At 46.6% G+C, this 27,099-nt stretch overlaps 2 protein-coding genes across 5 annotated transcripts; both read left to right on the top strand.

Moving 5' to 3' along the window:
• Positions 1–4,868: 4,868 nt before the first annotated feature.
• On the top strand, positions 4,869–20,905 carry LOC138918230 (putative serine protease 46). Of its 4 annotated transcripts, XR_011427296.1 has the most exons (7): positions 4,885–5,044; positions 7,795–7,972; positions 8,148–8,407; positions 9,213–9,376; positions 19,378–19,628; positions 20,212–20,386; positions 20,496–20,905. XR_011427296.1 is itself a non-coding variant. In XM_070238880.1 (6 exons), exons 1-6 carry the CDS (start codon positions 4,963–4,965, stop codon positions 20,506–20,508), a joined length of 948 nt encoding a protein of 315 aa, XP_070094981.1. In that variant the 5' UTR covers positions 4,885–4,962; the 3' UTR covers positions 20,509–20,905. The 4 variants fall into 4 exon arrangements, 3 of the variants coding, with proteins under 3 accessions (XP_070094982.1, XP_070094981.1, XP_070094983.1); XM_070238880.1 differs by lacking the exon at positions 20,212–20,386; XM_070238882.1 differs by having other exon boundaries at positions 8,340–8,407; positions 20,212–20,905.
• On the top strand, positions 20,853–26,430 carry PRSS50 (serine protease 50). The gene is made up of 7 exons (XM_070238879.1): positions 20,853–21,087; positions 21,303–21,528; positions 21,602–21,799; positions 22,729–22,891; positions 23,906–24,189; positions 25,425–25,591; positions 26,053–26,430. The coding sequence occupies exons 1-7, from the start codon at positions 20,998–21,000 to the stop codon at positions 26,281–26,283; spliced, it is 1,359 nt and encodes a 452-aa protein (XP_070094980.1). The 5' UTR covers positions 20,853–20,997; the 3' UTR covers positions 26,284–26,430.
• Positions 26,431–27,099: the final 669 nt, after the last annotated feature.

Here is a 27,099-nt window from a genome sequence, read left to right on the forward strand (position 1 = left end):
ATTCACTCTCCACTCGCTCACTGACTCCCCAGAGCAACTTCCAGTCCTGCAGGCTCCTTTCCTGGTAAGTGCCTTTACAGGTGTACCATTTTTCATCTTTTATGCTGTATTTTTAGTGTACCTTTTCTATGTTTATATACACAAATACTTAGCATTGTGTTACACTTGCCTACAGTATTCAGTACAGTAACATGCTGTACAGGTTTGTCGCCTGGGAGCAATAGGCTGCACCATATAGCCTACGTATGTAGTAGGCTATTCCATCTAGATTTGTGTAAGCACACTCTATGATGTTTGCACAATGATGAAATCACCTAGTTACGCATTTCTCAGAATGTATCCCTGTCAGTAAGTGATTCATGACTGTACTAGATCTCAATTGATTTCCTTGGTAAATCCTACAATACACTGTGGATTCAATTTACTGGCATTTTGTTTAAAATTTTTGCCCCAATGTTGGGTTGGCCTATAGTTTTCCTTTTTGTTCTACCTTTTGTTCAAGTTTGGTGTCATTGCTATGCTAGTCTTTTAATACATGTTGAGAAGCTTTCTAGCATTTTCCTATGCCCTAGAGCAGTTTATTTAACACCAGCATTATCCATTATCTTAGGTTCGGTGGATTGTGCACGTAAAACTTGCTGGGCCTGATGCCTTTTTTAGGGAACAAATCTTTGACTATTTAAAAATATCTTTTAGAGTTACTTTCCTAGTTTGGTTTCCCACCTCTTTTTGCATTAATTTTAGTATAGAAAAATCACTTAATTTAACTTAGATTTTTAAATTCAAACTGATGTGTAAAATTTGAACCTATGGCTCCTTTCCTGTTACTAATATTATTTATATGTGTACTCTCTCCCTTTTCTTAATTATTAAAGGTTAGAATTGCCAAACTTTTGTCTATTTCATAGGTGTTTTCAAAAAACCATCTGGTGTACTTTTATTGTTTAACTTTCAGGTATCCCTCCTCCCCTCATTTCACCCCAGATCCTGGTCAGCCGCCCACACCCTTTGCCATGCTGCTTATCTTCTTCAGGGAGAAGCTGTCATACTCCCAGCTCCCAGGAAGGATGGCTCATTGGGTTGATCTGGTTCGCATAGTCCAGTGCCTCAGCCACCTGACCCCAGTTGGTGTATTCCCATCAGCATAAGGCACAGTTAGAGGAGAGACGTGCACACTCTCTGTCTCTGAATGTGGATGAGGAAGCAGAAGGCTCTGAGCTGCTGGCAACCATTTCTCAACAGGGGACCAACTGAGGATGAAGCCACCACCACTGAAGAGAGGAGACAGAAATTTTAAGCCTGTTTGAGTGAAAGTTTTTCTTATTTGGGAACTCCTAAATAGTACAAACTAACTTTTGGTTTTAGTGATCCAAATCTACTGCTTTTTGTTTTGTTTTTTTAAATTTCATTAAAGCTCTTTTAGCTTTAGTAATTCCAATCTTCTTCTTCTGGGAGATTTATTCTATTGTTCTTTTTCTAACTTCTTGAGTAGTATGCTTAGTTCATTATTATAGACTTCTTTGGATTCTAATATTTTAATTTAATTCCATAAAATTTCCTCTGAGTCTCACTTTGACCATATTTCATGGGATTTGCGGTGCTGACCTCATTGTCATTCATTTCCGTATTGTTTTTAATTTCTCACTATATTTCTTATTTAACCCAAGAGTTATATATAGAAAGGTGTTATTTACTTTCCTGATGGATAGTTTGGGGGAAGGGTAGGGGCTTCTCCTTTTTCTCTATTAAGAACTCTATCACAATATGGATTTAGTTATGTCTGTGTTTTGGAATTTATTGAGGTTTTATTTGTGCCTAGTATTTGGTCAGTTTTAGTGAAAGTTGCATGTTTGAAATGAAAGTGTTGAGTGTTTTGAAACAAAGTTGTAGCTATAACTGATTGGACCAGGCTTGTTGACTGTGTTCTTCACATCCTCTCACCACTTCAAGTACTTTATGTCAGTATAATCCGTTGATTTCTGAGAGGCTTACCACAGAATTAAGGCTATTTCTTCTTGCAGTTCTAGCAGTTCTTGCTTTAGGCTTCAAAGCTGTGTTGTTAGGAGTGCAAGGTTCGTGCCTACTATACCTATACCATCTTGCTTACTATACTTATACCCTATCAACATAAAATATGCCTTTGTCCTATTTAATATTATTTGGTTTTTCAAAGATCCAGATCATAGAGTTCATTCCTAATTCTGCTGTTCTAATTGATTAGGGTATAATTTTATATTTTGTACATGTTTCCTACAGATTTTCCTTGGGTTTATTTTGCACCTATACTGTAAAGGTTCTTGATTAGAGCATTCAATTCCTTTATTTTCACTCTTTGTTATCCAATAATAAATACCTTTAGGGGCCAGCCTGGTGGTGCAGTGGTTAACTTTGCACGTTCTGCTTTGACGGCCCCAGGTTCACTGGTTCGGATCCTGAGTGCAGACCTACACACTGCTTGTCAAGCTATGCTGTGACAGGCGTCCCACATATAAAGTAGAAGAAGATGGGCATGGATGTTAGCTCAGGGCCAGTCTTCCTCAGCAAAAAAGCAGAGGATTGGCAGCAGATGTTAGCTCAGGGCTAATCTTCCTCAAAATAAATAAATAAAAAAAATTAAATACATATCTTTAAGGTTATGGATTTGTCTTGAACACACCCAATAAGGTTTTTTATGCATTGCTCTAATTATTAGTATTTTCTAAGTAATTTATGTAATGTTTTTAATTCTTCAAAATAAGTTGACAAAGTTTATTTAAAAAATTTCTAAATAATTTTGTTTATTTTGCTTATTCTTTTGTTATTAAATTCTTGTTTTATTGCATCATGGTAAAAAATATGGCCCAAACTAGTTAAGCTTTTAGGGAAGTTATTGTGGTTTTCTTAGCAGTCTAGTGTGATGTTGATTTTTTATAGGTATTCCGTCCCTCAAAGACAGAGAGAGTTGGAGAAGACTTTCTCTCTGCGAGTGAGGTTTTTCAATTTCTCATATATCACTGGTTGATTTTGCTTTATAAGTTTGATGTTATGTTACTCATGAACAGAACTTTATGATGTTACATAGTCATTGTAATTTGTATCTTTTTCAACGTAAAATAACTTCTTTTTCTGTTTAAAGCTTTTGTTCTGAATCACATTTTTAGAGATTAACATTCCCATTTCTATTTTTGCTTGCATATATTTAATATATTTTGACCCATCTTCTTACTTTCAACTGCTTCACATCACTTTGTTTTAGGTGGGTCTCTAATAAGTAGCATGTGAGTGGATTTTTTTTTCTACCCGATACAGTCATGTGTTGCTTAATGATGGGGACCTCTTCTGACAAAGGCATTGTTAGGCAGTTTCATCCTTGCGCGAACATCATAGCATGAACTTACACAAACCTAGATGGTGTAGGCTGCTACACACCTAGGCTATGTGGTACTAATCTTATGGGACCACCATCATGTATGCGGTCCATTGTTGACCAAAATGTTGTTATATGATGCATGACTGTATAAGAATCTTTAACTTTTAAAAGTAGAGGGTTTTTATTCACATTATTGGGCATAATGGATATGCTTGGTCTTTATTCAATTATCTTGTCTTATTGACTGATTGTTTTCCCCAAAGTATTATTTTCCACAAAGGCAGAAGAGTAGAGTTGTCTCTGGATTTTCTTCCTTCTCTCTCTCTCTCTTTCTTCCTCTTTCCCGCTAGAGGAAATATGTTTGTAGGGATAATCATTTCCTTGATTTTCTACCATGTATCCCTAAAAGTAGTTTGTTTTGCCTGTTTTTCAATTTCATACAGTATGTATCTTTTGTGTCTGACTTCGTTCACTCAACAATATGTTTCTGAGAGTCGCCGTGTGCTTACATGTAGTGGTCCATTCTCATTGCTGTTGAGTATTCTGTGCATCTATCCTACCTCTGATGGTAGTTGGGTAGCTGATGGCAGTTTGTGCCCAACGTCGCCGCTGTCAACAGTCTTGCATGTCTTTCTTGCTGCGTACGTGCATGACTGTTTCCAGGGCTCGCAACAGGGGGTGGAACTGCAGATTGTGGAGTAGGCACATTTTCTGCTTTACTAAATGATTCCAAATAGTATTCCACAGCGATGGCCCCAGTCCATCTCCCCGAGCAGCGTGTGAACAACCTCTCTACCCCACGTCCTCAACAGCACTGGCAACAGGATGGAGCAGGAGTGAGCCATCCTCATGGACAGTGTGAGGACCATGGGATCCTTGGGGAGGGGATCTCAGTGGGGTGGTGGAGAGGGATCCCAGGATGTCATTTATTCTGCTGATTCATGAAGACCCAGGCCTGCAAGCTGCTTCCTCTCAGGAAGCCACTTTCCCAGGCCAAAAGCACTTGGCGTCCCTATACACAGGAGTTGTTCTCTTAAAAATGCAGAACCTGTGGGAAAAAGGAAAACTCCTCTTCCAGCTCAGTCACCTAGAGCAGGAACTAGCCACTCCGCTATTAGTGCCTCACTGTCCACGCCTCCAGGGGGCCCATCAAAAGGGCTTCATGAAAGAGCTGCGACTGGGCAGTAGGGGTGCCTCACAGGCCAGGCACCAGGCACTGTCACGAACTAGATACCTGAGACTGCCACAGGCCCGTGGGCACATGGAGACACCATCAAGGCCAAGGCTGAGCCCAGGAGGTAGTGTCACGGGCCAGACACCAAGTGCTGTCACAGGCTCAGGGCTGGGCACCAGGAGTACCATTCCAGGGCGGTACCTGGCAGCAGCATCAGGGCTGCTGGTGGGACCTTGCCATGACCACACTGTCTCCTTCTCAGCATCCTGCTGCTGCCCCAGCTGAGTGAGTCCCCAACCCAGGGGGCAGAGGTCCACTCCCTGCTACGCTGAATAAACAAACCGTGAGTTCTAGAATTCTCACACAGCGGAGATGCCCTGCCCCACCCTGCTCCCTCATCTCATTATGAATACCAGTGAGGGCTGGGCACCTGCTTGCCATGGCTTGTAGGCCAGGAGAGCTTCAGGGCTTCACATATCCATTGTCTTCTGCCAGACTTGGAAATCAACTCTATGTTGAAGGTAGGACTTTGGGGACATGGGAGAGACAGGAGGGGTCTTTTTGCCTGGGTGCCTATGTCAGCTGTCCTCATGCCTGAAGGGTCTCCTTTTGTCTGTTTCCTGATGGACACATCCTCACGAGGCTGCATGGTGTGCCAAGCCTGGGAACCCAGACGGTGTCAAGGCTGTTCCGGTTTGCAGGGTGACAATGACACGAGAGAAGAGTCTTATTAAAAATTGGGAAAACACACTAACATCCGTGGGACCGATGAGCTTGTTTGGGAGGCACAATCTAGGAGAATCAAAACTTGTGATGATGACGATGTGGTGTGTGAGTGACTGCTCACCCTATATAAGGCGCTCATGTCTCAACACCTGGTGAGGTGGGCTTTACCAATGTCCTCATTTCACAATAGGAAAACAAGGTCCAGAGAACCTAAGTGGCTTGTGGAGCCAGGATTCAATACCAGTTTTCAAAAGCCTCTTCGGGGGTGAAAAGTTTCAGGCCCCATGTGACAGAAGGCCTCTGGGCTCCCACCCTTACTGACCACATGTAGTCTTTGTGGTGGCAGCCCTGGCTCGGGTCGCCTGCCAGCTGCCCATTCTGCTGCTTGGCAGAAAACATGCTGGCATAGCATTTGTGAGTAGGAATGTGTCCCCCAACTCAGAGACTTTATCTTTTTCCCTCTGTGACTCCCCTTCTTGGACCAGTGCCTTGTTGAGTGAGGGAGGCAGTGAGTGCTCACCTACCCTGCACTGCCCTTGGGCATCTGTGCTTTTGGGCTGGTGAAGATGTGCACAACTCCATCCAGCTGACCGCTGTGCCTATGATGATGGGCAAGGGGCTGAGGCTGTGAGCTTATAGGGACAGAGGTTATGAGCCAAGACATGTCTTCCTGTCACCACATGTGAAGGTAGGTGGTGACATCAGAGTAGAGCTTGTAAGTGGGAGTGCTCTGACTGTGGGACTCCAAGAAGGGGTGGAGGAGGTCTGTAGTGGAATGCACTTGATCCACTGAGTGTCTCCTGTGTATGGAATGGTGATGCTGTGCTTATGACAAGGTGGATGTGCAAAGCCTCATCCCCCTAAGTAATCCATCATGGCTTCTCCCAGATTCAGCTGCTATACTTGCTGCTGGCACCCAGCACTGGCATCTCCAGGCTGAATCCTGCAAATCCTGCATAAGGTTTTGGGGAAGGAGGTTGGAGTCGATGTTGTCCTGGACGTGAGTTCTGAGGAGTGCTGTTCTCTGAGCCTGGGGAACCCACTGAGGTTGTGGAGCACGAGGCGAAGCCCAACCCTGCCTCCTAGGTCACTTTTTAAGTGGTAAAGTTCTTTCTGTGGGATCCCGGCTCCGCAGGGCCTCAGCTTTTGGAGAAAGGAAAGGGCAAGCTTCCAGAAGCCTCCTCTTTCCTCCCAAAGTGGAACAGTCTTGCTTGAGGCAGGCTGTAATCTGAAAAAACAAAGTAGCCATAAGCCTGCCACATTCTCTCTCTCTCCATATATATACACCTGCCCTTGAAAGGGAAAGGCAAGACAAGACTCCACGGAGGTGTGTGTGCTTGTGCGGGTGCCTGTGGATCCCTGTGGGAGGCTGCTTGTTGAGGGTGAAGGTGCCCAGCCACAGGAGTCTATGGCAAGAGAACAATGTACTATCTACATCTGATGGTACAAAAGCCCTGGAACATGGTAGAATGAGCCCAAACATCAGTGGTTTGTGACTCTCTGAGGGATTTGTATGAGGCAGGGCCCAGTAGATGTTTCTGCTAATGGGTAGGGGTCACCATAGACTATTAGCTTTGTCTGTTTATTGTTGTACCCCCTCCACCAATACCACAGAGCCCCCAGGCAGGGACAGGCTTTGGTCACCGCTGCTGAGTCCCTGATGCTCCACTAAGCACTGCAAGCTGAGCTGCTGAGGGAAACAGACTTCCGGAACCACACCAGCTTGTGACTGTGTAAACACCTGTCCAGCTTTGCCTCCACGAGGAGGTCTATGACTGCACGTGACAACTTGACAGCAGGCTATACATATTATTTGCCTTTAATCTTGGTCTCCAACCTTTGCTATAGAATTTCTCCCTTTCCAGTCCTCACTGATGTTCAGTTATTAAATACCACCCAAGATGGTCCAGTTCAAAATCTCAATCTCATATTGGGTTCAGTGTAGCCTCTTCTCCTCCCACTGCTGCTGTCGAAGCCGGTGAGGGTCAAGGAGGGAATTGATAAGCAACTCTACTCACTTCCTTGTATGATCACAGAGAGCACACCTCCAGCGTGGTGGTCTATGAAGGCGGGCCCTGGAGTTGTGTGATGCAACATGACTGTCCATTGCTTTCTGGCTACAACTGACAAGCAACTCTGCTCACGTGTGCCCCCTCACTTATCCCTTGACTGACAACTCACTCCTCTGATGAGTGATCTCTCTTCTCCTTCACTCCCCCAACCACCTGCTTGTGTAAATGAGGTGGCAGGGATGAATCCTAGGGTGATGGCTCATAACAAACTCTGAAGGGGCTATCTGGTCCCCATTGTTTCGGTCTCTCTATATAATGTGGAGCACCTGCTGCCTCTGGGCCTTTGCTTCCCATTTTCGGGGCCGTGAGAAAAGCCCCTCCCCACAGCTGCATGTGGCAGTGGCTGCTTACGATGGCTGGGAGGCGGCTCTCTCTGCCTCGACAGTCTGCTGTGTACAGGGGTCTGAGGACTGCCCTTTGCTGCCTGAGTCTGCATGGGGCTGCTATGGCCCCCTTTCTACGCTTTTCCTCAGATTCCTGGTTACAGGCCTGCGGTCAGACCAACATCTCCTGCAAGATGGTGAAGGGGAAGTTGGTGGAGGTAGGCAAGTGGCCATGGCAGGCGAGCATCCTATTCCTGGGCATGTACATCTGCAGTGGGTCCCTCATCCACCACCAGTGGATCCTCACGGCCGCGCACTGCTTACAGAGGTCAGTCAGGGTGGCCAGCCAGTCCAGGGGCTTTGCTTTCTGGCCTAGGGGGCCCTGGTGAACCTGGGGATCTGGGAGTAGGGGCCTGACTGGGTGGCCCAGTGCTCAGCCCACATTTCGCCAACCATTTATGGCCTCATTGCTGGCAATCTGGCTCCTACCTATGGCCCTGCAGATCCACGGACCCCAAACAGTACTCCGTGAGGGTGGGAGTCCAACGCCTCCCAGAAAACGGCACTCAGCTCCTGGTCACTCGCATCGTGATTCATGAGGGTTTCAACAACCTCATATCCCAGGACGTTGCTCTCCTGAAGCTCAGGGACCCCGTCTCTTGGTCCCCCCTCATCCAGCCTGTTTGTCTACCCAGCACCAACTTCAAGCCGTCCATCGGAACCATGTGCTGGGTGATCGGGTGGGGACTGACAGATACTCAAGGTAAGTGAAGGCAGGCAGAGGTCCCAAGACACTTGCCTCTTCAGAACACGACTCCACCACGGGCTCATTCCTTCAGCCTTTCATTCACTCATTCACTCTGTCAGAAAACATTTCCTGAGCACCTACACGTGCTGCACACTGTCCTGACTTCTGTGGAAGGGAGATATATACAGTGCGCAAGTGTAAAAGATACACGTGGCCTGTACGGACCTCTGTTTCCAAAGTTAAGTTAAATCCGATGCCAAGCCCTTCCCTCGCAGCACGGCGGGAAATGAATCCTTGGCTATTAATGAGGTTCCCTGTCTACAGGTGGTACAAGGGCCATGGTTTCAGGAGGTACCGAGGTAGCGAGCAGCCATCGTACACACTTGTTACCTCCAGGCACTGATCATTCCGGGAGGTCTGGCCCCTGTTGGTGCCACTCTAGGGTCCTAGAATCTAGAAGCTTTTGTGGAGTCCTGTCTTCCAGGGGTTGGCACACTCTGGGCTCTAGGGTCTTGCCACCTTGCCAGGTAGCCACAGAAGAGTTCTCAGCTCCTCACCCTCAAGGAACCTGAATTATTGGGGTAATCTCTCCTTGTCCTCATTCACACATGGATATTGCTCTGAGCCCCTTGGGAGACTTTTGCTTAGTCTTTTTAATGAGCTTGGTCTTTTTCAAAAGTCAGTCTGTGGTCTGGGGCTGGTGTAAATCACTACCCCAGGAAATGGCCCTGCCTCCCGCGTTAGCGAACGTGGGCAGCTCCCAGATGGAGACGTGCCAGGGGGCTGAAGGGACGACAAGGCAGGATCTCTTTCTCCTCAGTGACCCCAAAGCCACCCTACAGTCTTCAGGAGGTGGCTGTCAAGATCATAAACAGTAATATCTGCAATCAACGGTACCAGTTCCTCTTCTTGAAGGGCCAGAAGAAGTTCATTGGGAACGACATGCTGTGTGCCAGCTCAGAATGGGGCGTGGACTCTTGTCAGGTGTGGAGTGTGTGGACTGGGGCAGGGAGGGGCTTTCCGGGGTCAGGCCTTCCTTTTCATATGGCACTGGGAGACCTTATGAAAATCTCCTTTCCCTGGGCTTCAGTATCCCAGTCTGTATAATAGGGGTGAAAATACTCTTTACTCCTGTATGATAATAATAATGGCAGTACTTCTCAGGTCATTTGAACACTTCTGAACAGCAGTCACATGCCCAGATCTGGGCCAGGTGCTGGTACAACCAGTTTTGCTTAAATGGCATCATTCTGTAAGCATGCTTCTGCCTCTTGCATCTTCTATTCAACATTGTTTTTGAGATTTATCCATAATGATCCATGCAGCTTTAATCCATTAATTAACAGCTCTATCTACCATATTCTTTTTTGTGAATATGCCACAATTTATCCATTCCCTTGTTTATTAACATTGAGATAGTTTCCAATTGTTTCATATCACAAACTCTGCTGCTCTGAATATTCTTACACACTTCTTCCTATTTACGTGTTCCAGAATTTCTTGAGAGAATGCATCCTGCAAAGAACTAGTGGGTCATAGGCTGTGCATAGCTTCATCTTTAATAGTCATCGTCAAATTGTTTTCCAAGGTGATTCTATTAATCGATATTCTTACAGCAGTTTGAGAATTCCATTGCTCTGTATCCTTGTCAACTTTTGGTAGTGTCAGACTATAAAATGTTTTTCATTCTGATGGATGAGAAATAAAGAAATAATATCCCATTGTGGTTGCTATGTGCATGTCCCCAGTTACTAGTGCAGTTGTGTATCTCTTCTATGTTCACCATTCGTCATTCTTCTTCTATGGATCACTTACTCGGATATTTTGCACATTTTTCATTGTTTGCCTTTTTCTTTTTATTATATTTTGGATACTGATTTTATATTTTTATTATATATTTATATTAGTTGTTATTATATCATTTTATTATTATATATTATATAACTTTATTACTATGTTTTATATAATTATATATTATTATATATTTATGTTATATACTGACACTAATTTTATATTTTGGATGCTGATTCGTTGTGCATATTGCAAATATCTTCTCCCAGTTTTTGATTTATCTTTCATTTTGTTTATACTGTCCTTTGCTGAACAGCAATTTAGATTTTATTTTAGTTAAACATCCATCCATGTTTTCCTTTCTGGTTTAGGCTTTTTGTGTCTCATTTAAGAAATCCTTCCTTTTCCCAAGGTCATAAAGACATTTTCCTACATTTTTTCCCTAAAAGTTTGGAAATTTTGGTTTCCACATTTAGGTCTTGAATCCAAGTGCATTCATTTTGTGAATGGTATAAGATAGGTGTCAATTTTCATTTATTTCCCCATTTGGGCTACCAGTTGTCCCAATGCCATTCATTGAAAAAACTATTTCCTGTATTGACTGTTGCCACTTCTCTCATAAATCAAATTTCTATATACACAGGGGCTAACTCCTTGAGTTGGACACCTAGATAATTTATTTATGGTCTTTTTTCTAATACAAGTATTTAAGGCTACAAATTTCTCTCTAAATATTGCTTTAGCTTAATGCCATATATTTTAATATATAGCATTTTTATTGTCATCCACTTCTAAATATTTTATTATAATTCTCATTTTTATTTCATTTCGACCCGTAACTACTTGGAAGTGTTTTTTTACGTTTCCAAATGCATGTTTGCTTGTTTGTTTTTGTTACTGATTTTCAACGCAATTTCCCCGTAGTCATAAAATTAGTTCTAGAGTGACACCAGTTCCATGGAACACCTTGAGACTTGTTTGGTGGACTGGTATGTAGCTAAATTTTTTTAATGTTTATTTTATTATTTTCTCTATTTATTAATTTTTCTTCTTCCCTTGGGCTCGATTTGTTTTTTTTCTGTCTTCTTGAGCAAAAAAAGTTTACCCTTTCTAGTTTTGTGTTTGAAGTACTTAAGGCCGTGAAGTCATCTTTCAGTTAAACTTTGGATTCATCTCTTACATTTTGCACTGTTATGATTCCATTATCACTACCTTATTTAAAAATATTATGTTTTGTGATTTGGAAGGAAATACACACATTTTCTTAAAAAAAAAAGTAATACATAAATGCAGGAATTAGAAAATGGAACTTTCCTATAATCAAACTACCTAGAAATTTCCACTCTAAGTTGTTTAGTTTGTATCTCTAACATTTCTTTCTATACATATATAAAACTCCAAATAAGTTTTACATTTTTTTCCAATTTTTTCATATCACAAACTCTGCTGCTCTGAATATTCTTGATTTTTAACAGAAGACTGTAAATATAATTTTGTTCTCAAACTTTTTTATTTTCTCTTGAAATGTATGTTGAACTACTTTCTATGTCTGTATACATAATTCCGTTTCCTACTGAGTAATGACTCTTTCATGTGGCTATATCATAATCTATTTAACTATTCTCCTGTTGATAGACATTTAAACTCATTTCAATATATATCTTTGAATATTTGTCCAAGTTTCTCTAGAATAAATTTTTGATAGTGTAATTACAAGATCAATTGTATGCACATTTAAAATTTTAATAGTGACAAATTCACCTCCCCAAAGATTTGATCCATTTGTATTAATGCCAACAGTATATGAGTGCTCTTTTCCCCACATCATCACCAACATTAGGCATTATTTTTATTTTAACTTTTGTTCTCTTGGTAGACTAAAACTCTTATTTTTGCTTCAATTTCATGAAATTGAGCAATTTTGTGAATTGCTTGTGCAGTAGGATATTAAATAGGAAATTTCTTTGAAGGCATCAAAATACACTATGTATTAGGATTCAAGGAGAGTTGTGTGAGTGCCATTCCACCACATGTGTGTATCAGAGGGCCAAGAGGGTAGAATGGGAGGTGATTTTGTGAGGAGGATTTCTCTGGAGAGAGCTGCTCCTGCGCTCTCACCTGTCCCCCTCCAAGGGGATGGAGGGTGCCTGTCCACACTGCAAGTCTCCTGGGAGGGGTTTCAGCAGGATCAGTCAGAGTGTGATGTGTGTCCCCTGAAGCCAGCGGGAGAGTCGGCTGTCAATCTCCCCCAGCCCAGAGAGCAGGAAGTGCCTGTGAGGCAAGCTGCTTCTCCTGCCTCCTCACTAAGACATGAAAATTAAAATGTGTTTTGATTTTTTTCCAGCTTTATTGAGATATAATTGACATATAACATTGTGTAGTACCAGCCTGCTTCAACCTTGGCCAGTTCAGAAGACAGGTTAGCAAGATGGGGTCAGAGGAGCGGAGCTGAAGGGAAGGAAGGGGACAGAAGAGACCTGGCTTCCTCCTTCCCAGGCCTCCTGCCAAAAGCCCCAGATAGCAGTGGGGACGAGTTGTGCTTTAAATCAAGTCTAGCATTGTGATTATTGCATGAAAGTGGACATTCTGGTGTCTGAGCTATTTATGTGACAGTGTAAGCATAGTGATCACGATTACATTAACCACAGTGAGCGAAATGTTCTGGTTCTGCGCAAGTTTTTACCCAGGGTCAGAGAAAGAACTCACCTTCTAAACAAATTTTAAAGAGACAAAAAAAAGCCCAAATAAAGATGCTTGCTGGGTTCAATGTACCATTTACGCTTTTCCCTGTCCTTTGTCCATGTTTTTCTGTTAAACTACTTTTGCTTTCATTGATTTCTATTTAAAACTCTGGATATTATATGCTGTAGAGACTAGTGGGAAAGGAGCATCATGTCTTTTTCAACTTAACTTTAAATGGTTCACAAATATATGTGTGTGTATATATACACACATATACACATACACATACACATATACATATGAAGAGAGAATATAAAACAAATATGGTAAAACATTAATAATAATTAGTGAATCTGGGTAAAAACATTATACTTGCATCTTTTCTGAAGTCTCAAATTATTCCAAAATAAAAAGTTACCAAAAAATTTTGGGAGCCAGAAGTTTTAACCCTTTGTAAAATGCTTTACAATATTTTACCCTACTCATCCATCATTTATCTTTTTTTGCTGTGAATTTTTTCCCATAGCATTATTTAAAATTTTGATGTGTTCACATTTATCATTATTTCTCTTGATGATTGTAGTTTTTGTGCTGTGCTTGGAAATACCTCTCCCACACTAAGATTACAAAATTACTCAAATATGTTTTTAATTATTTTCTTTAAATATTTTAATTTTGATTCATCTGGAAGGTTGAGAGAAGGATTCTGTTTTGTTTTTTTACAAATGTTTTTCTCCAAATGCAGCCAGTTATGTAAAACATTTTTTATTGAATACTTCTGTGTTTTTGGCAATGAATTAGAAATACCCTCTTTATTACAGTCTACAGTGCCATCTTGTTTTGGTCTATTTTTGCCCTTTGCAGTCTCATTCCTATGCCACCACCACTCTTTTTAAATTATTGTAGCTTTATAATTCTTTTTTCTGTGAAGTAAGGCAAGTCTCCCTTCATTATTTTTCTGTTAGATAATTTACCTGGCTGTTCTCCCATGTTCATCCTAATTGAATAATCTTAGAATAACGTCAAAAAGAAAATCATGTGGTGATTTTGGTGGAAATTACTAGATTAATTTAAGGAAAATAGACTGTTTTGCTCTATTTCTCTATGTCCCTAGAGCAAGAGTTTATAGCTTCCTCCATATGGTTCCTGCACTCTTCTTCTTACGTTAATTCCTTGAGGTTTTATATTATATCTCTATCGTGAGCAGTATGTTTTCTTCCATTGCATTTTCTGTCTGTACTATATATTGATTTTTCTGTGTATTTACTTTGTAATAAGCAACCTTCCTGGATCTAGTTAATTCTCTTTAATTTTATAGGCCCAGCGACATATCATCTGCAAGCAATGAGAAATTTGCCTCCTTCTTTTCATGTGTATGCCTCTTGTTTCTGTTTCTTGTCTATCTCAATGACAAGAACTGTATTCCAGAGCAATTGCTCTGTCTTCCAGGGAACACTGTGCCATCTTATTTCAGGTGCGTCTCTTCTAAGCAGCATGAAGCTGGATGCTACTTTTTCAACACATCATGGGAGACAGTCATTTACTCCATTTACCAAGAAGAATGGTTCTTTTTGACCCCTGACCTTATGTCTTGTTTTGAATTTTTTCCACTCCACTTTTCTCCTGTAGGGGTTTAGAATTTGTCATATCTCAATTTCATTCTGCTACTGGTCGCCTTATATTTTCCAAACATATATTTAGATTTGAATTAACACCTGGAGTTAATCAAGTTCTACAGCTTCCTCCTTAGCTGGACGAGAACCTTCCTTTATTTTCAACCCCCAGACTCTTCCTCTTGTTGAAAATATCTGGGAGTTCAGCTTTCTTAACTCTTGTATTAGATCTAAGAGTTTTCAGTTGACTCTCTTGGGCTTTCCAGGCCTATACTTATATAAACTGCAATTAGTAATGATTTCACCACTTTTATTTCCATGATTTTTACTTTTTTCATTATTTTGGGTACCTCTCCCCCCAAAAAACTGGAATTGTAGCTATACTTTTTCTTGTTGCTGGTCTTCATGGAAATGCTTCTCACACCTCATCATGAAGCATGGTGCTAATTTGGCATATCATCTGTCAGGGAGAGAGTCATTCCTTTCTGTTTTACTATGGCATTTTATTTCAGGAATGAATGCCCTCCTTCATTAAATGTGTTTTCTGCAGCTACCAAGATGACCCTATGCTCTAACTCCATGTGCCAAGTCAGTTCCGTGAACAGATTCCTTGTATCCATCTATTCAGTGTGCCAGGATCCCTCGTCATGGTGTACTTTTGTTTCATTAGTCTGTTGGATTCAGATTTATGATATCTTTTTTTAGAATATATTTAATATGTTTATTCATCCAACAGACATTCCTGTGCCAGACCCTGGGCCAGGCACAGGATAATGTTGGTGCACGGCCCCGGAGAGGTGCGGGCCTACCAATGAGCAGTCCTGTTCGGCACAACCCATGTAGCACAATCCAACAGCCTTTGTGTTTTGTTTTGTTTTTTTTCCTCCAATAGAGATAGGCTCCATTTTAAGGTGTTTTGAGGAATGTGCCCCTTTTGTCAAGTTATAGAATCAGGACTATGCTTCACTTGAAAAATATTAGTCCATGTTCTGGAACATTTGAAATAACAGAAATTATCTGCTCCTTGAACGCTGGGTAGAAGGTGCCTATGAAACCACATAGGCCTGTTTTCCTTTGAGGGGTCGTTCTTGGGCAATATTTTAAGTTGTTTTGATCATGGTTATTGGACTTATATGATTTTATTAGAAATTATTCATTCATCCAGAATTTAAATCCATAAAGACGAAGTTATAAACATTCTTCAGACTCTGAGAAAGTATATTTTCCTTGGATGTGGTTCTAGTCTCTTTTCTACTCACACTGAAGTATTTGCTTTTTCCTTTTCTTTCTGTTTTTCTTGGTAAGACTTACAAGGTGCTTATCTATTTTGTTTTTATTTTTTTAAGAACAAGCTGTTGATTTCATTTCTAGTCTATGATTTTTCTGCTTGCTAATGCATGATTATCCCCTTTTTGCCTTTATTAATTCCTTTTCAAGTGTTTTGAGCTGAACGTGCAGTGATAAATAATTGATGATAGCAACAAAAAATTTGTTTTCTTTCTCTCTTGTTTAATATTAAAAGTATTTAGGGGCCGGCCCCGTGGCCAAGTGGTTAAGTTCGCATGCTCCGCCTTCGGTGGCCCGGGGTGTCACTGGTTCGGATCCTGGGCGCGGACACGGCACTGCTCATCAGGCCATGCTGAGGCAGCATCCCACATGCCACAACTAGGAGGACCCACAACTAAAAATATACAACTATGTGCCGGGGGAATTGGGGGAGAAAAAGCGGGGGGGAAAAAAAAGAAGATTGGCAACAGTTGTTAGCTCAGGTGCCAATCTTTGAAAAAAAAAAAAAGTATTTAGACTAGGCCTCTTCTGTGTGAAGTTCAGGCCCGCATCCCATGGGCTTTGTGATATGTGGTGTTACCTTTCTGCACTCTAATTGTAGATTTTAATTCTGTTTTTCCTTTAATATTGTTGAAAGTTGATTGTTTTCCTTGATAGGGGAGTTCACATTTTGTTCTTGGGGTTTGGTTTTATTTCACTGTGGTGAGAGAACGTTCATATACAAATCTCTCGACTGTTCTCTTTTTCTCTGGCTCCCAGTTAACCATCTCTCTCAGATAAGGGCCCTCACACTGTCATTACTGGCTTGATTATCACTGTCTTCATTTTCCCCCTCATTCTCCATTTTCTCTCCCCACAAAAGGTGCCTACTCAGATCTGTTTAATATATGTCTTTAAACATGTCTGTATCTTTGAAAAATACATAGTCTTGCTATATGTATATTTTAATTTGCATAAATGATATTGTACTGCATATCCCCTCCTGTATTTTTTTGTTGAGAAATCTCAATTTGTTAGAGAATCCACGTTAAATGGTTTTTATTCTTTCAAGTCATTGCCTCCACATCCCCTATGTCAAATCTTCTTCCCTTCCCCAAACATCATTTTGGGCAGAGTCTATAACTTTCGGTCACTTTCAGTTATTAACCCCCAGTCCTATTATAAGCCTCAATTTAAAAATCAGTATGATTTAAACCTCACCAAAGCCCACCCCATTTCCCTTCTATGGGGTTCCTAGGGGAGGGGGTCCCTGCCTTGCCAGACTGTCAGGGAGCTGGCGACTGTGTAATCTCCTAGACATGGAAACCCTTGAATCTCCCTCAGCTCTCCTTCTTTGCTTGTCAATTCTCAGAGTTTCTTTGGATAGGCTAAATATTGACCTCCAGTTAGTTCTAGACAAAGCAAATGCCCTCTCTTAATTCATCACCTATCTTCGATGAGCTTTGATATCCTTCACTGAACAGTCTTCATTTTGATGTAATTACGCCTAATACATTTCCCCTTTTCAGGTTTGTGGGTTTCTAGTCTTATTTTAAAACATATGCTTCATCCTAAGTCATAGAGTCATGACCCTGCATGGCCTTATCATTTTAACTTTTCACATTTGGAGTTTTAATTCCTCTAGAGTTTTGTTAGGGTAGGAAACAACTTCATTTTTCTCCATCTGTTTCCCCACCCTTTACAACAGAGACCTCCTTTCCCGCAGATGGGACACTTTCTGGAGCATGTGCCAAGTCTCCTCACGTGCAGCCATCAGGGTGGCTCTCCATTGCCCCGTTGATCTGTTTTTCTGTTTCCACACTAGAACCACAGTTTCTATCAGTATAGCTTTGAAATATATCTAACTCTCTGGTAGGTCAAATCTGCCTCCAGCCTGACTCTCCAATTTGCTCTTGTTTCTCAAACCTGTCATAGAATTCATGGACTTTTATCCTTTAAGATCAATTTTAGAATCAGATTGTCAAGGTCTTGAAAAAAGCCTGCTGACATTTTCTTTGGAATCCCTTGAACTTTAGAGATCAGTGTAAGGAGACCGGATGTTGTTATAATTTGTAATTGCTTTTACTCTCTATTGAATAGCAACAAAAGAATATTTATAAAATGTGTATGGAGAATAAAGAAGAACACAACCAACACCCATACCCACACCACCACGCCTACGAAATAGTGCCTAACCAGGAACCTTGAAGCTCCTGTGTGATGACTCCTGATCTCAGGCCATGAAGGCGCTGGTTCTGCTCTCGATTTTTTCTGCTGGCTGGCATTTGCTTGTGGTGCCTCAGCTTCCCTGTATGTACAGCAACGTTTTTAAGAATGAGGACATGTTCTTTAGAGTCTTCTCTGTGGGAATTCTCTGAAGCATGGCTTGAAAAGTGGATTCCTTCAACAAAATCTGTATTTGCTTCTGCCAGATACCTGGGCATAGGACCAACCCAGGACCACTTTAAATGACATCCTTGGCTCAGGTTTTTTGAATCACCCAGACAGTGTGAATTCAAGTTGCAAGTTCACAGGAGGGCAGGTTTTCCGGGTTATCCTCACTCGGAAGACGTGGTCCTTGTTTGGAGGTGTAACTTTTTGCAGGAGGTCTCTCTTAGACTACCCACCCTGGCCAGGCCCTGGGTTTTGCCTTTTGTCTCCTGCACCCATCAGCAGGGCTGCAAAAACCGAAGATCAGGTTCAGCGGGTTTGGCAAATGGCTTTCAGGCAAAAGCCATCTTCTGGGCTTTGCCTACTTCTCCGGACTTCAGCCCTCCCTTGGGTTTTAGACTCTGAGGAGCCTTTATTTTCTTGCCAGCTAGCCCATGCATTTAAAATAATAATTTAAAAAAATCTCACATATTTAGTTATCTTCAGCAAAGTCAGGTAGCGTACCTAGTCTTCCATACTGCAGGAAGCCAAATGTTGAGAATTGGCATTTTTATATTGTTTTAAGTTGCCTCATCTAAGAACAATGGTCTATCTGTGGATTAATGTAAGTCTCCTTTTATGTTCTTAAAGATAGTTTTATTATTTTTTTCCTTAAATGTCTTATGCACTCTTCATTAGATTATGTGCTCTAAATCTTGGTTTGCATAACATTAAAAAATATATATGGAGAGAGAGAGAGAAAGAGAACTGTTTTCCTGATTTATAAAACTTTTCAACAATACAGAAGAATGGAAAGAAAGTTTTAAAAAGATCATAAACCCACCATCAGCAGAAATAAGTGATTACCTTTTGATGTATGCTGTTGTAAACTTATTCTTATACATGCACCTGCTCTGCATGAAAAGAGAGGGGCTGGTTTGCATTTCAAATAGCCCACTCTACAAGCAGGATTGTAGAAAAGAAGAAGGTCAAGGGTAACACCTTGGAGACTCACCCCGATTTAAGGGGAGGGCGGATGAGGGTACCAGGGCACTATGGTCAGAGAGTTCTCGAGAATGAGGAGACAGGCCAGTGCCATTGAGCTTGGGCCCCAGGCAGAGCTTCCGTGCCTCAGTGTTGAGGACAGCACAGGCCTGATGCAGCTCATGCTGAGGATATGGCCCAGGAAGGTGGGAGTTTATCCAGGGCCTGCAGTGAGGCCCTCTGCTGCCTCCCTTATGGCTCCCTTCCTCCTCTCCACAGGGTAACTCTGGCAGCTCCCTCGTCTGCCAAGTGAACAAGACCTGGATTCAGATGGGGGTGGTGAGCTGGAGTCATAGCTGCGGCAGGCGCAACTACCCAGGCCTCTACACCAGCACCTCCCACTTCTCCCACTGGATCAGGAGGCAGATCTCTGACGTGAAGTTCATCAGTAGGGCTAGCCCTGCCTTACTGAGCCCAGTCTTCCTCACTGGCTACAGTCTCCTGGTCAACTTGCGCTCCCTGTGGCTCCTGTGAGTGGTGTGTCCAGGGTGCTCACTCCTGGAGCCTACTTCTTCCTCCGTCTGTCTGCCTGGGGAGAAGTGGAGACCGGAGGACACAGGGATCAGGGCAGAGCACCCTTGGGGGAGGGTCCCAGAGCCACTGTTTTTTCAGTTGTTCAATGAAGATGCTCTTGAACTTTGCATCACTGAAATCATCTTTCTTCTGGACTTTGGCCGGAACCCTTTGAGCCCCCCTGCTGAGGCTTTCCTCTCAAGGGGAGCCTGCCCTGAGAGTCTTACTTGTACCTGTTGTGTTCCCCTCTCTGGGATGTAGTTTCCTTTTCTGCCAAATACTGCGCTGGCTCTGTGATCCCAGTCGCTGCTTAGTCATCTCAGCCCTCTAGCAATCCCAGGTCACCATGGCCCTCTTCTGGTTCTCTGACCAACAGTTTCCCGCAGGCCTTCTTGCAAGGGTTGGCCTCTTTCCAAGAAACTCACAATGACCAGAGCTGCACTCATGGCCCTTGTTCCAGAACCCGTGGGCCTCTTCCAACCCCTCATATCCCCCTAAGGGTCTACAGAACCTGACCAGTTCCTCTTCTCTCCCTGGCAGGAGTAGGTGATGATGGGGGAGCAAGGCAGAGTGCCTGCTTGGGTGAACTGTGTGAGCTGACTGCACCCTGAGTTCCTGAGCTGCCTCACTGACCTCCATCAGGCTCTGGAGAGCAAGGACAGGCTGGCGCGAGCTAGCCAGACTGGGAGGGCACAGCCCCGCCCCCTGTGCGGAGGTGGTGTGGGGGCCCCTCAGATCTGGGGGCCTCAGGCTCAGAGTGGCCAGCTACTCTTGCCCTTTGGGCACCAGGAGGGTAGTGGGTGTGATTTGCCGTTTTCTTACAGATTGGAGCACTGACTCGCCAGCCTGAGCGTCTCTACCAAGACAGCAGGCCCCAGCAAGCTAGAATGTCCTGGCCTGATTGAACTTTCACCTTATCTTTTACTAGGCTAGACTTCCAACAGCTTTGAACCGAAGCTTCTCATAGGATTTCCCCCACACTACCTTTAAAACATATTATTCATCTACGTCATGGAGCCATCAAAATGTCCCCCAAATTCCAACATACGAAGTGGCCTTCTGCTCCAGGAGGGGCTTGATGGTTGCCATCCCTCTTTCTCTGTGAATGGATACCTCACCTGTGCCCTTGTTCCTAAGCAGATGGATCTGTCAGGGAAGGGCATTTGCCGAATAGAGGTTGTTGGGGGGATGCTGCTTAAAATCATGCAGTCTTCAAAAATCATTATTGAAAACATTTCAGTCTGCTTAATTTCAGTGCCCTGAGGCAAAGCCCCACCTTTGTAGTTGCCAGGATGGAGGGAAAGCGGGGCCACTTGGAAAGCTTGGATGCCAGCCCCAGGAGTTGGGCCTCCATCTCACCAGGGGAAGGATGAAAGCAAGAGCAAGCCCAGGGCAGCCGGCTGCAGGAGTGAGGAGGTACAGGAACTGGTGGAGGTTAGCTCGAGGGACTCCAGGAAACTGTTTGGAGGGGCCATGGAGAGCAGAGGCGAGGTCAGAAACAGGGCAATCAGGGGGCGCCATCAGGCCAGCCACCACTGTGGCAGGCAGAAGGGGGGTCAGTCACTAGGAAGGTCAGTCACTAGGGACGCCTGGAGCACCTTCGTGGGTGACCACTGGGGGGCGCCGCGCAGGCCAGGACCAGGAGCGCCGCAGCGACCCCGCAGCGGAGGCTGTCACCGACGGCCAATGGGGGGCGCCGTCGTGGGGCGGGCACCAGGAGCGCTGCCGCGAGAGGAGCACCGCGGCGCAGTCACTGCTACCTAGGGATGGAATCCCGGTGCGGGAAGCGGGGTTCCCGGATGTCTGCCCCCGCGCCCACCGTTCTCCTGCTGCTGCTGCTGCTGCTGAGGCCCGCGGGTGAGCCCTGGCCCCGCCCCGTCCCCGCCCGGACCGGGCCAGACCGCCTCTGACCCTCTGCATCCTTCCACAGGCTGCTTGGGCGCAGGCGAAGCGCCGGGGGCGCTGTGCGTGGCTGCTCCCACTGACCCTGGCGCCCCCTGTGCCCCCAGTGGCACCGGTCCCTCAGGCAAACCTCGCCTCCACAGGCTGGTGTCCACCATCCGGCCGCAGACCTTCACCATCAGGTGGCCGGACCCTGTTTCTAAAGTCACCGTCGACTTTGTTCCCAGTGAGTACTGGACTCCACGGTGGAGGAGGGTGCCAAGCAGTCTTAAGAACATTTGATCCCTGGGGACAGAAGGGACAGAGGAGAAAGAGGCAGGGAGTGTCTCTTGAGCCCTTACTGTGGGCCAGGCCTCCCATCCTGTGGAGGTAGGAGGCAAGGAAAGTCCAGGAGTGTGGGTGGGCTGCATGTTCTCACTTGCCTGCCCAGGCTGTGGGGCCAGTGGCCTGTCCACCAGGCCCTGCCCTGCCCAGCCTGCCCTGCCCCAGGCTCCCAGTGAGTGAATGGTCTGGGGCCATCATCCTCACCAACTCGGGCATCAGGGACACTCAGTTTGCCTGGCAGGTGGTGTGGAGCAGAACTGCCTGCGACTTCAGGCTGCCCTTCCTGAGGACAGAAGGGGCTGGGCAGCTGCTGTGCGGGTTTGCTGCTGGGGTTTTGTCCTCGGGATGTGTCTGTCATGCCCATTGTCCTTTGCCCATTTTTTTCTTAGGTCACTGCCTCTTTCTCTCACTGAATCACAGGAGGGGGTTCCCAGAGGAGGGAGAGGGTTCTGCCTTGGCTGAAGTAGGGGGAACCAGATGGAAACATGGATGAGTTTGTGAAGGGTCTGGCCAGCTCTGAGGGGCTGCTTAGCCAGGACAAAGGAGCCAGTGGTGCACCAGGCTGGTCAGCTGGGAATGCTCTGGGACTCAGGCTGTGGGAACAGAGAGAGGGATTCCTGGGGAGCACTTAGGCCCTTCAGTGGCTGGAGACCCCAGTCCAAATGTGGACAGCATCAGTATGTGATGACTGGTGAAAGGAGAATCATTGGATGGGTACGGGCCCGCGGTTGGAGAGTGGGTAGATCAAGCTGAGGGGGCGGGCTGGGGAAGGTTCTGTTGGATGTAGCTGGAAGGGCCTATCCCTCATCAAGCTCTCACCTTCCTCCTCAGCCTGCGGCGTCTCCTACGAGCAGGACCCCACCCTCAGGGACCCAGAGGCCATGGCTCGGCGGTGGCCATGGATGGTCAGTGTGCAGGCCAATGGCACACACATCTGCGCAGGCACCCTCATTGCCTCCCAGTGGGTGCTGACTGTGGCCCACTGCCTGATCCAGTGAGTGGGTGCCTAGGTGGGTGGGCGGAAAGGTGTGTGGAGCCACTGGGGGCTCAGTCATCCCACCAGCTGGCCTGTCAGCAGCAGCTATGCCCTCTGTGGAACCCCACGGTCCCAGCCCCAGCCTCACCCCAGCTCCAAGCAGGTGCAGGTTCCTTACCGGGAGTGGGAGCTGGCTCCCCTCATCTTGTGCCTCAGTCTCGTGCAGTTGTTCCATGGATGGGAAATGGAGGCTTGGAAGCCATTGCCCAGGCTCCCTTCCTCTTAGCTGCAGAAAGAAGGTCCTAATTCTTTCAATCCACACCCTTTGCTTCACTTTCTTGTTCCTTCCTTCCTTTCAACTGACAGCCTTTGACACTCCTTTGAAGCCAGGCCCTGCCTGGGCACTGGGGAGAGAGGGGACACATCCCTCCTCTCAGGTTGCTGGGGAAGACAGATGAGAAGATAGATACTCACAGGGGAGTCTGGTGGATGTGGGGACAAGCAAGAGGGCATGCCCAGGTTCCAGGGCCAAGGAACAGCCTGAGGGTAACATCTGTGCTGGCCGTGAGGGCTGACCTGTGGAGAAGTGTGCTCCAAGCCTAAAGGCGGACATAGAGACCCCAGGGGCACACCAGGAAAGGAGGCTGGAGGGCGAGGCCGTGGCTAACTGCATGGAGCCTCTGTCACTTCCAGGGCCCAGCACAGGGCGCTGGACAGAGTCTAGAGTTTGGAACCAGAGAAAACTGGGTCTATGTCCCCATTCCACCACTCCCTAGCTGTGTAGCCTTGAGCCGGTCACTGGGCTTCTCTGAACCTTGGTTTCCTCCTCCATAAAATGCAGGGTTGTGTGAGTACTGGAGCACACAGTGTGTATGCAGGGCCCTGTTCACATCTGTTGTGAGGAGTAGACTCAGGGGGATTGAAGCAGGTGGGTGGCCGGTGCTCCGAGTGCAACAGTGGGGCGGAGAATGGGGTGGAGACTGGGGTGGGGTGCCAGGAGCTGATGGCAGACTCCCCTCGTGGTTCCCCTAGGCGGGATGTTGTCTATTCAGTGCGGGCGGGGAGCCCGTGGATTGACCAGATGGTGCAGACTACTTCCGATGTCCCGGTGAGCCAGGTCATCGTGAACAGCAAGTTCCAGTCCCGTCGGTACTGGTCCTGGATCGGCCAGGACAACGACATTGCCCTCCTCAAGCTTGAGGGGGCACTCAAGTACAGCAAGTACATCGGGCCCATCTGCCTGCCTGGCTTGGACTATGTGATGAAGGACCAGTCCCTCTGCACCGTGACGGGCTGGGGCCGCCCCAGGGCTGATGGTGAGTGGGAACCTCCCAGGACCAGGGTGGGTGGCACAGGAGAGGACTGGGTGCAGGCTGAGTCTACCATGGACAGATGTTTCTGAGACACCTTCCCCAGGGAGCCTGCTGCCCCTGGACCTTCCTGTTGGACTCTAATCTCTGGCGTCTGAGCAGTGAGCATATCCTGGCCATTCAGGCCTTAGGGGACCCAGATTGCCCGTGAACTCTCAGGCCCAGGCCAGAGCATGGAAATAGGCCCTCTTTGAAGGCAGAGTGGGCACAGAGTAATATCTTGCTGTCTGTACACAATCCCAGGGCAGCCATGACTTGAAGTAGAACATCTGAGGTGAGAGGAGCAGGGTTCTGTGTCTGTGAAAAGCTCCCCAGAAGACCCCCCATGGCTGGCTAAGGGTAGTCTGCACCCGGAGGTTGGGAGTCACTCAGGGTCCACTCATGGCTCCCCCGTCCCTGCAGTGGCCCTCAATCCCTCTTCACCCCAATTTAGGAGCAAGGCCCAAAGAGCAGGAGTATTGTCCGAGGCCCATCCAAGGGTCCATTTCCTCACGAGCCCCAGGAATGTCCACTCCCTTCAGGGAGCCCCCTATCCCTTTCCCACAAGAAAGATGTCTTTCCCTATGGCCTCACAGAGCCGACTGCCTAAAGACAGCCCACAGGGTTCCAGGCCAGGGGGGAGCGTCGGGGGTGGGAGGTGGCCTTTTGACTTTCCTGCTGTGGCCTGTCTGGGGAATGGCTGGGAATGGTGAGAAGTCTCCTGCCCTCCAGGAGCTCAGGCTAGGGACAGACACACTGACGAGAGGGAGGAAGGGAGTAAGCAGTGTCTGGGACCCACGGAGGGCAGTCTGGGCAGGCTCAGGGGAGGAAGAGGCCTGTGGGGAGGGCTTGAAGAAAAGGAGGGATTTGGACCCAAGAGGGGCTTGGCAGGCATTCAGGATAGAAGGAAGGACAAAAGCCAAGATACTGAAGTAGGAATGGACTCAGTGGATTGGAATCTGCAGGAAGTGAGACCAGGTCCAGTAATGCCTGATGGTGGGCAGCCTGCTCCGAGGTCTCTATATTGAGCAGCCCTTGGGAAGTGTCAGCTGCAATGGAAGGTGACCTGAGCCTGGAGAGGTCTCCAGGGCTGTTGTGGGGCAAGTAGCAGAGGCAAGGAGCAAAGGGAGGACAGAGACAAGGCTGGTGGCAGTGGGCAGCAGCAAAACTGCTAAGCCTAAACAGGGGCCCCTGTCCTCCAGGTGTATGGCCCCAGTTCCGGACCATTCAGGAGAAGGAAGTCACTGTTGTCAACAGCACGGAGTGTGACTCCGTCTATCACAGGTTCTCCAAAATCCCCTCTCTGGTTCGGATCATCAACTCCCAGATGATTTGTGCGGAGGACTTGGACAGGGAGCAGTTCTGCTATGTGAGCACCTCTCCCCCTCACTCACTCACCTCCAAGGGCACCTGGCCAGAAGTGGGGCTCAGGGCACAGGGGAGGCGGGACCTGAAGGAATGGGGAGGGGAAGGAGGGAGAGGAGGTTAAGAGTGGGGAGGGATGAGCAGGGGTGATGAGGGGGAAGATAGAGAGGAGAGATGGGATGGAGGGAGGAGATGGGGGGTGAGGATGGAGGTTGATGAGAAAGAAGGATGGGGAATGGTGGGAAGATGGAGGGTGGGTGTTAAAGAGATGAGAGATGGAGGGCGGACATGGAGAGAGATGGGAGATGCAGCCCTCTGAGGAAGATCTCCTGGGTTTAGACCTCAAGGGCACCTCTCGGCTATGTGACCTTGGGGGCTGTGGAGAAGATCTCATGTGAGAGCACTCTGCTTATCCCTGAGTGGGGTCCTGTCTCCCTCAGGCCACATGTTTTTGTTTCCCCACAGGAGACAAGTGGTGAACCCTTGGCCTGCCCTGTGGAGAGCACGTGGTACCTAGTGGGGATGGTGAGCTGGGGCCCCGGCTGCAAGAAGAGCAAGCCCCCGCCCATCTACCTGCAGATCTCCTCCTACCAGCACTGGATCTGGGAACGTGTCACCGGGCAGGCTCTGCCAGCCCCACCCAGGGCCCTGTTCCTGGTGCTGCCGCTGCCCCTCAGCCTCCTTACTGTGCTCTGACACTCAGCGCCGTCCCTGGGGGTGCCCTTCCTTGCCCAGGCCGCTCCTCGCTGCCCTCAGTGCCCAGAATGCTGCAGGTGCAGCTCTCGCAGTCTCGCAAGGCAGGGCAGAGCCTGGGTGCTTAATTAAACACTTCTCTTCCCCATGCCTCTGCCTTCCTGGACCTCCGAAGCCCCTCGCTCCCTGGGCTGTTTGAGTGGGAGATGAGTGAACCAGACCAGGGTGGGATGGGAAACTCAGGGCAGTTTCCAGAGGTTTGGAGTGGCTCCCAAGGAAGGTAGAGGGAGTGTGAAGGGATGATACTGGGGTCAGATGATGGAGGGCCCAGAACATACTGCCCAGGCTGAAGCTGCAGCTGCCAGACACAGCCCAAGGCTGGGGGGAGGGTACGGCTCTGTCTGGGCCACAAGGTGTCCTTTCTGTGATACCGTAGTGGGAATCAGGCTCTCCTTGCCTCTGGCCCTTCCGGCCAGTAGCTAGAACATACCTTGTCATTGCCCTGAAGCACTGTAGTGAACTTTGACCCTCTAGCCCTGCCTCTGCCTGGAGATGGGGCAAGTGCCCACTGGGATCAGACATTATCCCCACCATCAGCACCCATGCCTCTCCATACAGGGTGAGTGGAGGCCCAGGTCAGGGGTCAGGAAGGCAGCTGGTGGGGCAGATGGAGCTGGGACCTGGACTCCCTCAGGCTTTACCAGCTGCTTTACCAGCTCTGTTTGCCTTCAAGTGGCCCCTGCCCCTCTGGGCTTCTGCTGCCTGGCCACACATGATGGCTCTGGCCTGTATGGGTGGCATGACCTTGCCACAACCCTA

The sequence above is a fragment of the Equus caballus genome, chromosome 16 (genome assembly GCF_041296265.1).
Source record: "Equus caballus isolate H_3958 breed thoroughbred chromosome 16, TB-T2T, whole genome shotgun sequence".
NCBI classification, from domain to species: Eukaryota; Metazoa; Chordata; class Mammalia; order Perissodactyla; family Equidae; genus Equus; species Equus caballus.